This window comes from Onychomys torridus, chromosome 8 (genome assembly GCF_903995425.1).
Source record: "Onychomys torridus chromosome 8, mOncTor1.1, whole genome shotgun sequence".
Classification (NCBI taxonomy): domain Eukaryota; kingdom Metazoa; phylum Chordata; class Mammalia; order Rodentia; family Cricetidae; genus Onychomys; species Onychomys torridus.
Genome location: NC_050450.1, coordinates 66,811,765 through 66,822,593, shown reverse-complemented (window position 1 = coordinate 66,822,593; position 10,829 = coordinate 66,811,765). Strand labels below are relative to the sequence as shown.

The 10,829-nt window shown below is 49.6% G+C and overlaps 1 protein-coding gene across 1 annotated transcript; it reads right to left on the bottom strand.

Annotated features, from left to right (window-relative positions):
* Positions 1–216: 216 nt before the first annotated feature.
* Poldip2 (DNA polymerase delta interacting protein 2) lies at positions 217–10,769 on the bottom strand. Its single transcript, XM_036197724.1, has 11 exons — positions 10,533–10,769; positions 9,013–9,094; positions 7,037–7,134; positions 5,431–5,527; positions 5,197–5,272; positions 4,892–4,999; positions 4,326–4,462; positions 3,554–3,580; positions 3,248–3,373; positions 1,944–2,023; positions 217–1,185 (listed from the first exon to the last, which is right to left on the bottom strand). Exons 1-11 carry the CDS (start codon positions 10,691–10,693, stop codon positions 1,071–1,073), a joined length of 1,107 nt encoding a protein of 368 aa, XP_036053617.1. The 5' UTR covers positions 10,694–10,769; the 3' UTR covers positions 217–1,070.
* Positions 10,770–10,829: the final 60 nt, after the last annotated feature.

Sequence of the window (10,829 nt, the reverse complement as noted above, 5' to 3'; positions counted from 1 at the left end):
AAGATTAAGAACAATGCTCATGGGCTGGAGAGATGGTTCAGAGGTTAAGAGCACTGACTGTTCTTCCAGAGGTCCTGAGTTCAGTTCCCAGCAACCACATGGTGGCTCACAACCATCTGTAATGAGATCTGGCGCCCTTCTGTATAATAAATAGATAGATAGATAGATAAATAAATAAATAGATATTTAGGGGGGAAAAAAAACAATGCTCACAAGGACTGGAACTGAGATTTAATAATCCAAGAATGAAAGGGCCTAGAGTGGTGAAGGACCCTGAGAACTGCAAGATGCAGCCCAGCTCTGCCTTGTGCTGGTCTGACGGAAGCTCGGCTTGGTCACGGCCCATAACTTAAGCTGCTGCATGCCTGAACTCCTGCCCTTGTGGTCTGGATGCCTGACAGACTTTTGCTCAGTGCTCAGAAGCCCACAGCTCCAGGAGACCTGACTGGTTTCGCCCTACTCTTCTCCAGGCCGAGTGAAACCAGGCCTGGTGGCTGGCAGCTAACCAGTGTTTACAGTCAGGCACTCCAACCCTAAACGCTGGCTGCCTGGCCTGTGTCCTGGGCTGAGGGTAAAGAAGAGACCGAGAACTGAGAAGAGTCCAGCACGGCCCACTGTTAGCAGTTCCCCCAGCAGATGTCCAGCTTCTGAGGAGACACATCTTAGCAGAGTCAGCAGCTTCCTAGAAGAGACTTTGTAGGAAAGCAACCAAGAATTCTCACAGAGCCAACAAGGGAGCCTGAGATCCTGGGGACAAAATGGCCATCGTGGCCAAGTGAGCACTGGTTTATTGACCACACCTCACATTCCAGAAACCTGTGACAACTGAACAGAGTTCCCTGACAATTTTGCTGGAACATAGTGTAGGCATGGCCTGGGGCGGGAGCCAACCTTGGAGGAGTCTTATGTGGGTCTTCCAAGAAAAGTTACGGTGCCCTCCGAAAAAAGAATCCCAAAATTAGGGGGCCCGTTGTGGCCCATAATAGGGAGAGATTTAGAGTTCTGCAGCAATTAGGGGTTAAGAGCTGTTCGGAGGGGCCCAACCTGGGCACTCAAGGACATCAGCTGGCCTACCAGTGAAGGCCTGAGGGTGGTGTCTTCTCATCTTTATTGCTTTCCAGGGAGAAGGGTGGGATCCGGACATCAAAGTGGGAGCCATCGGGTCTCTCAAAACGAAACGTGCCCCTAAGGATTGGAGAAGCTGCTTTAGAGAGAGAAAGGGCTGAACTGAAAGCCCTCTTGATCCTTGTGCATCCAGCCACAGCTGGATGAGGAAGGTTGGGGTTGTCATTTGCCTGGCTCATGACAAGATAACCAAAGATCCAAGAGTCCCATGTGGCCACACACAAGCACAGCTATTCAGATTCTGTCATTTGGATATACGTACTCTATGAGCAGCCAACCTGTACGTGAGATTAAGGGGGAAACCCAACTACATGAGCAATTCAGTACAGTCCCAAGTCTTGGGACCTAATTCCTTAGCCCACAAACCATAAGGAATTCATAACCATAAAAACCAGAGAGTTGCCGGGTGGTGGCGGCGAACACCTTTAACCCCAGCACTTGGGAGGCAGAGGCAGGTGGATCTCTGTGAGGTGGAGGCCAGCCTGGTCTACAAAGTAAGATCCAGGACAACCAAGACTACAGAGAAACCCTGTCTCAAAAAAACAAAAACAAAAAAACCCAGACAGTCCACACAGCAACGAATAACACCTACCTGTGCCCATCTCAGGACCTCACTCTGCTGAACTGACACCAGCTCAGCCTGCCGGGGTTCTCACTTTGTTGCTGTTGGCATGAATGGAAATAGGGCCTATAGGCCTGCTCAGTCTTCCAAGTGCTGTGATGACAGGTGCATGTCTACTGCACCCAGCTCCAGCTCTCACTTTCTAACTGGCAGCTGTCTGGGGAGCTGAGCCACACACTCCAGCACACACACTCACCACATGTGCCCACTGGAAGCTTGCAGGGAGACATGGCTGCTATACTGGAATGCAGGCTGCTCCTTGGATAACACTGGTTCCTAAAAGAATTCAGACAAAATGGGTCAGGCCAAGCCCCAGAACACATTCCCTCTATCCTGGGGCTACCAAATACTGACCGGATGCCTCCTTCACCCAAGCAACACACTAGTAGACATCTACAATGAGCATCTTTCAGTACTTCCTCCCACAGCATGGGCAGTGGCCTGAGCCTCTTACTCTGTCTATCTCTAGGAAAACAAACTGGGAGCACTCAGGGAAGGTTGCTAGGCAGACTTTCTCTGACAACCTCTCTCCCTGCATTCACTCTCATGAACAAGTACCAGTCACAACAGCAGGCCCTTTCTCTGCCCACAGATTTTATTCTCTGGATGACCATGAAGTACTGTGTGATCCCCACTTTAGCAACAAGAAACAGATTTGGGCTACGTAATTTGCCCAAGCCAGGCATGGTGGCACATACTTTTGATCCCAGCACTAGGAAGGCAGAGGCAGGCAGGTCTCTTGAGTTTGAAGCCAACCTGGTCTACAAAGTGAGTTCTAGTACAACCAGAACTGTTAAACAGAGAAACCCTGTATCAAAAAAAAAAAAAAAAAAAAAAAAAAGCCCCAAAGTTATATAGTATATAGCTGAAATTTGAAGGCAAGCCCTACTGAGGACTTTTTGTTTTTCAAAGACATGACGTGTAGCCCAACTTGGCCTCAAACTCACAATAATCCTGCCTCAGCTTCCAGAGTACTGGATACAGATACTGCCACATATCCAATCTAAACCCTATTTACTTCTCACCCACTTTCCCAAGTGTCTTCTAACAGTGGTGCTGGATGACACTAGCATTACTTGTGACTTAATTTCTCAAGAGACAGGGTAGGATAGGCAGGCAATATAAAATCAAATATCTTTTTTTTTTTCCTTCCGAGACAGGGTTTCTCTGTAGCTTTGGTGCCTTTCCTGGAACTCATTCTGTAGCCCAGGCTGGCCTCGAACTCACAGAGATCCTCCTGTCTCTACCTCCCGAATGCTGGGATTAAAGGCGTGCGCCACCACCGCCCGGCTCCCCTGTCCCTTATTAATTAGCTACTAAGTCTCACTCTTCCTCTATGAAACAGGTTACAGACAATCTACCAGATAGGGCTGTTGTAAGATTTTTAACCCCGATAACTCAGTGTGTCACTGTCCATAACCAGAGATGAAGAAAACATCCCCCAAGTTCCCAGGCCTGCTAACAGGACCAGCAACTAGGCCAATGGCCAATGGTGCTCACCCTGCCCACCACCCCTCGTCCACGAACTGTCTCCAAGGTGCCCGAGAGACTGAATATGCGCCAGTGCCGCTCCCGAAGCTGCACCACATCGCTGTCCAAGTTCTCCAAGCGTATACAGTAGCGCCACTGTGAGGGAAACAGTATGAGCAAGAGTAGTGCTTGGGCCAGCCCATCCCAGAACTCCACAGAGAATAAAAAGCAACAAAGGCCGACACCCACATTTACAGGGGGGATGTAGCATCCACCCTGGCCAAGGGCAGACACGTGCCTCCACTCCTCCCCCAGCCCTTCCTGAGCTCCACTCACCCAGTAGACGTGAGAGTTCTGGGCTTCCTAGAGGGGGAAAGGTTTGAGGATGAGACTAAGTTTGTTCCAATCAACACTTCTCAAATGAAGTATTCCTGAAAGGTAGCAGAGACTGATCAAGCTTCGAATGTCTGGGAACCAATGATGAATGAGGTAGAACTGTGGCCAATAGCCTCCCAAATGCTGCCCTGCTCTGCCCCTCTCCACTCCTGTTAAAACCAACAGAGCTGGACGCCAACAGAAATCCACCACACTGCTCTGTTCTCACCAGCCTCACTGCCACCGGGGCCCGTTATCCTTACAGCCCTCTTACGACCATTCTTTGATGGGTGTTGACATCCCCCATGACTGAATCCTAATAGGCAAGAAATCTCCCATTTATACTTGTATCTGCAAGCCCAGGTTGGAGTGAGGCAAGACAAAGATCACAATACTACTAAACACAAAGTGTGATAATCAGTCCACACTGATTTAGAAAAGCATATGTATATATATTTTTCACAAGTACATCCCTCTACCAGAAGGGAGAATGAGGAGCTAGCATGGAGGACTGACTACTTCCTGGTCTGTGGGTTCCCTGCTCTAAGTCATGGTGCTGGCCATTACCGAGAGGCTACTCAGCCCCACCCCATGCATGAGCACTTGAGAGCAGAAGCACAGGGCAGGGTTTAGGATTAGATACACTCTCACCCCCATCCCAACAATCACATCAAGGATACCACACAGAATCTGGGGCCTAGTCTTGAGGGAAGAAGCCCAGGCTAGCACTTACCCTCATGCCCATATAGAAAGGGATGACTGTGACACGGATGTTCTCAGTTGTTTCCCGGTGGACATCAGAGAGCTCTAGCCAGGGGTGATTCTTCTCTTGCCAGGCCCGGAGTGTTTCTCGAGCCACAAAAGGGGGTGCTAGAAGAGACAACACGTTGGTACAGACCCTGCAGAGTCCTAGGCACAGCACCCACTCTCCAACTGTCCCCCAGAAACCCCTTCCCAGTTATGCCAAGGGAACGAGACCAACACATACAGCAAAAGCAGGCTGGAAGAAGGTGCAGAGATGCTACTGAGATTAAGTCCTGAGGGTGTGATACCGTGGGGAAGGACTGGGAGTTAAGAGCCCTGGCACTCGTTTGGACCTCTGGTTGTTACGTCTATCAATTGTGAATTGTGTCTCATCACCCCACCTGTTTCTGCTGGTGTAAGGAAACAAGCCACTGACCACACAGGATACAGGGAAAGTGAGAAGGGATATGGGACCAGATCTAGCTGCCAGTTATGTCTGATACTCTGCTTCAAGAAAGGGGCTTCTCCTTCCTGCCTCCCTTCCTGAGAGATTACCTTTTGTCTGGTCATAGAGAAGAAATCTTTCGAAGAGCTCGTGCTGGATGGGAACCTGATCTGTGGAGGTGTAGGGGAGGATGTCTTCGTGGCTGACATAGTCCAAGCCTGGCACAGAGAGGCAGAGCTGGTAAGACTCAGAGAGCGAAGGGATGAAATGAAGAGAAAACACCTTCTGGTCTTGTCCAAGGCAGGCAACCCTGGCACCATGATCCCGCCCAGCAGATGACAGGACATCAGATCCCTCTCCCGGGGACACAGCCGAACCCTGCTCCTCAGGTACCACGTGGACGCTAACTCCTCACCTGGGATGGCATAGAGGGCCCGGCTGTCATCATGGTTAGCCAAGAAGGTCACAGCTTCTGTCTGAGATCTCTGAGACTAAAGCAGAAGGTGATTCAAAGGTTTCTTGGCCACTACCCAGTCCTGAGGCCTGGATGCTCAGGGCTGACCTGAGCTCTATCTGACCCCTCTTTGTGCCTAAGTGAGTGAAGGGACCCCATGGAAGGGACCCCGGCCCAGGCACTTTGCTTACTTACTATATGTGGACAGTCACGGGCATCAATCAGCACCTGATAGTAAGTGTGAGTTTTGCCTTTCACCTCCTTAGAGCCATGACCAGCGGGGTTCTCTGCTCTGTGGGGTAGGAGAGGCAGCCCAGATCACCCCAGAGAAGTGGAAGCTGTACCTGGCTCAGCTAACTAACATCTCCTCTGCTAAATGGGCTGCTTCATGATCTGAAGGGGTCTTGGCACAGGTTGGCACCTGCTCAATACCACCTCCAGTAGCCTCTCCCCAGTGAGAGCAAACATGGAGCCTGCGGGACCCATACAGTTACCACTCTCTGGGCACCTCCTAGAGGAGGGCCATGACAAAAGAATCCAGTTGCTACCTGAGTCCCCAAGGGCACAAGGACCCTGTGCTTCTCCCACCCCAGAGTTGTCTGTGGTCATTCAGTGGAGCTTCCTTCTTCTAATGTGCTCCAGGGTGATGTGAGATGAACAGGAAGATCCCAGCTGGATATCAAGAAACCAACCAGAGGGGCTGGAAAGTGGGCTTGGTGGGTGAGAGCACTGGCTGCTCTTCCAGAGGACCAAGGTTGGGTTTTCAGCTTCCACACGAAGTTCACACTGTCTGTAACTCCAGTTCCAAAGGGTCCTACGCCCTCTTCTGGCCTCTAGGAGCTCTGCATGAGTATGGTGCACAGACATGCATGCAGGCAGAACACCCATACATATTACATAAAAATAAAATCTTGCCGGCAGTGGTGCACGCCTTTAATCCCAGCACTTGGGAGGCTGAGGCAGGTGGATCTTTGTGAATTCCAGGCCAGCTTGGTCTAGAGGAAGTTCTAGGGCAGCCAAGGCTACACAGAGAAGCCCTGTCTCAAAAATCAAAAATAAACCAACAAGTAAACAAATAACAAAAACAAAGGGCAGTAGGAGTCCATTTTGGGAGGCCAAAAGAGACCCTATATACTTAGTATTAAGCACTCTGTCTCCATGGGTATGAGTGCCAGAGAAATACTTGGGAGTCATTTCTTTTATTTTGTTTGGTTTTTCTGTTTTGGGGTTTTTGTTTTGTTTTGTTTTGTTTTGTTTTGTGTGTTGTGTGTGTTTGTTTTTTTTTTAAAGCTGAGGATCGAACCCAGGGCCTTATGCTTGCTAGGCAAGTGCTCTACCACTGAGCTCAATCCCCAACCCTTGGAGTTTTTTTTGTTTGTTCGCTTTCTTTTGTTTTTTGAAATAAGGTCTCTCTACATAGCCCTGGCTGTCCTGGAACTATGTAGACCAGGCTGTCCTTGAACTCACAGAGATCCTCCTGTGTCCTGAGAGCTGGGATTAAAAGTGTGCACTACCATGCCTGGTTGGGTTTGTTGTTTTGTTTTTTGAGACAGGGTTTCTATGTAGTCCTCGCTGTCCTGGAATTTGCAATATAGACCAGGTTGGCCTCAAACTTGGAGATCCACCTGCCTCTGTCCCCTGAGTGCTGGGATTAAAGGCATGCACCACCACCACCCAGCCATGGTTGGGGTTGTTTCTAAAGCCCAAGAGGATGCTATTTTCACCCCTGAGGCCCCAACTGAGTATGTCTGCCACAAGTCAGGCCACCTGAAGACACCATAAACATGACAGTGAAACTTACTTTTCAGGAGCTGCAGAAGCCACGTCCCGGTCATACAGTCTGGCCTGCCAAGGAAACAGGACGACCCCTCGGTAGCCAAAAACACTATGAAGGAACAGCTAGGAGGAAAGAGAGACCTCACTGAGCCCACTGTGCAGAAAATTCATCCAGGTGGGGCATGACCATGAAGGAGTATGGGTACAGGCAACTACAGCACAGTCTTGCCAGCCTTCCCCGAAAACTCTGTACTTAACCCTAACTACTGCAGCATGTTCATGCCTCATCACTGACCCCTCACCCTTCAAGTCACCTTTGGCCTTTAGGGAACTTTCCTTGACCTGCCCTCCTCTTAGTCCAGGATAGAACCATTGATTATATTTCTTTGTCTTTCTTAAAGATTTATTTTACTTTTAATTATGTGTATGTATCTGTATGTGGGTATGTGCATGTGAGTGCAGGGGCCCAAGGAAGCCAGAAGCATTGAATTCCTGGGATCAGGAGCTATAGGCAGGTCCTCTGGAAAACCAGTAAGTGCTCTTAACTGCTAGGCCATCTCTCCAACCCCTACTGACCACATTTCTATCGTCAACTCCAGGACAGAAAGAACACTAATGCATAACACCGGGTAAATTTTAGGCATACAAATAAATAAATAGCTTCCCTTACTTACAATGGAACTTTTGTTTCAGAGGGGTTTGAAGTTTTGTAAGCCAGTCTGGCCTCAGTCTTGCTAGGTAGATAAGAATGACCTCAAAGTCCTGATCTTCCTACCTGCACTTTCCCAAGTGTTAGGATTATAGGAGTGGACCACCACATTCGCTTTGTGTAGTAGGATGCAAACCAGGGCTTCCAGCATGCTAGGTACCCTATCAATTAAACATAAACAACATCCCTAGCCTGATTCGAATTTTGTTGTTGTTGTTGTTTGTTTTTTCAAAATGTTTCTCCAAGTAGCTTTGGTGTCTTTCCTGAAACTCACTGTATAGCCCAGGCTGGCCTCGAACTCACAGAGATCTGCTTCCCTTTGTATCCTGAGTGCTGGGATTAAAGGTGTGCGCTACCACCACCCGGCTTGACTTGTATTTTTAACACGAATCCTTTTAAATGATAATAATTACTATTTGGGGGAGGTGTAAAGGGTACAAGTGCATGGTGTGTCGAGGTCAAAGGATAGCTCCATGGAATCAGTTCTCTCCTCCACCTTTACTTCCAGGCTTCCTCGGCAAGTGCCTTCACCAGTTGAGCCGTATCGCTGGCCTCTTACTGAATTTTCAAATAGCATCACTGTATTAGACCTCAAAATTGAAGTGTTCCTTCTGCTCCCGACTCTGAGTGATGGGATTAGATGGTACTGTACACCTCCCTCCAGAAACCTCATCTTTAAAGAATTTGATTCTAATGCACACATGGTATGCACAGCGCTAACACAGAGGCACGCACACTAAATGAATCAATGTAAAATATCTTTTGGCCCGTTAGATAGTTCACCAGGGTAAAGGCACTTGCCACTAAACCTAATGACCTGAGTTTGATCCAAGCCCCACATGGTGGGAGGAGAGAAGCCCTCTCCACAGCTGTCCTTTGCTCTCCATGCATGCGTGTTCTCTCTTTCTCAATAAATCAACGTAAAAACATTTTTTTTAAAGTTTGTGATTCGGAGCTGAGCATGGTTTCATACATCTGTAACCCCACGATTCTGTAAATTAAGGAAATAAGACTGCAAGTTCAAGGTCAGCCTGGGTTATAGAATGAATTCAAGGCTGAGCTACACAGAAGACCCTGCCTCAAAACAAAACCAAAACTTAGGATCTTGGTCTACCACCAAACAAAAGAAGAATGGAAGCTTGGGGGTAGGCCAGCAGTCAAGCATCTGTCTCCAGCACTATGGGGATACAAAGAAGAAAACGCCACTGAGACTCAGCATTGTGATAACATTTGACTCCATTCAGAAACCAAATATTCCATGAAAATGAGAGCTGCCCCAGCACAATACCTACCTGCCCGGTCTCATATTTTCCATTTTGTTTTGGCACCTCAAACACACCAACTGTCTCCAGCACCTTGCCCTCTGCTCGGTTTCTAGTGGGGAAGGAAAAGAATAAGCAAGTGAAATGTTAGGAAGGTAACAACAGCCCTTCTCCATCAGGAAAAACAAAACAACAAACAAAACCCTAGCACACTGAGGGCCAGGGCAGTGGTGGAAGAGAAGGCCGAGGATGCTGCTTTTCTTTCTTGAAGACCCAGCCTTCGGCCTCTACTTGGTGAGGACCTTCCCAGTCTCCCAGCGTTAGATGGAACTACTCCAGATTTACTCACTCTTGTCTTCACTGACCCTATCCAAGCTCATGGCTGCACATCCTGGTTAAATGTACACCTTCACCCACGCCCATGGCCACCCTCAGCATTTTAACTGGCCTTCCTATTCTGCACTTGAGTTACTGACGTCCCTGCCCTGAGTCCATGGGAGACCATTGTTTCCTGAGAGCAATGCCTAGTGTCTAAGAGGTGCTCTTTGTTCTGAAGAGGTGCCTTTGTTCTGAAGCAAGCAGCTCTTCTGTTTCTGCTCTTACCCACTGCTTCCTTGCTCAATAAACCTGTCATTTGGTACGTTGAAAAATGGTTGGGAACCAAACACGGTTCCACATGTCTGTAATCTCAGGGCTCTTGAGGCTGAGGCTAGAAGATCACACGTTCTGGGCCAACCTGGCTACATAGCATGACTCTTCCAATTCTACACATCCATCTACCCTGTAAACTATAACAGGACTTAACATCTCTAGATTCCCAAAGGTACAACATACAGTACTGAAGTCTCCCTACATAGCGCCCCCCACCCACCCCACTCACCCTGCGCTCGCGCAAGGATTATTTAAGTCTTAAATAGCAAATACCTCTCTCAGCCACTATCAGGTCAGTTCCATCAATTACCTTTTTAGATAGGACTAATTTTTCTATGGACTCGTCAAAGCACTGTGATTTTATTTTGAAAATGATAACTTCATACCCAACTCGATCACTCCTGTCTGGTCCCTAAAAGGCTTTGTTTACACCATCCCCAAGCCTCAAACCCTCTTTCCCAAGTCACATAGGCAAAACCAGTCTCCCCAGGGTCACACAGAAACCTAGGACCCACAAAGGTAGACACTTAAATCGACTTGTTTCCCACGTAATAGCATCTTTTTGAGAGAAGCCATGACCCAATAGTGACTGGGGATCAAAGTCAAAATCCCGGTAGTTGTATTAAATGGCAGCCCACTACAGGTGCCGGGGACCCCAGCAAGGGAGGCAGGATTCTCCCTCGGAGCTGCCCTGCACCGCCAGGGCCCTGGGCCGTGCTCCCTTCTCCGCTCCTGGCACATGTCCCAAGCAGCGCATGTCGGTTCCCTGCTCGGGACCCTTTCCCAGGTGATACTCCGGTTGCCCACAGAGAGTCAGGCCTCCTGGCCTCCTTAGTGGCTAGGAACACGCTCCCCAAATTCTGGGCCCGGTTCCCTGGCCCCCTGGCTCCGTCCCTCACCGGGACGACAGATGCCTTCGCGACGTCGCTGTAGCCACCGGCAGAAGGGCCCCTGCTCCACCGACCGCACACAGCGGCCTCGACCCTCGGGCCGTGGCCAGCGACCGAGACCACCAGCGGCTGCCCACAGTCAGGGCCCGTCGGGCCGCACAGCTAGCCATGTCCCGCCCGAGCGCCCGCTCGGCTGCTGACACAGGGCCAGACCCGCGGCGGGACGGCGTCCCGCCCCCGCCCCACACTGCCCCGCGCCTAAGCCCCGCCCCCGGCCCTCGGGCCCGCCCCTCGCTGCTGCGCGGA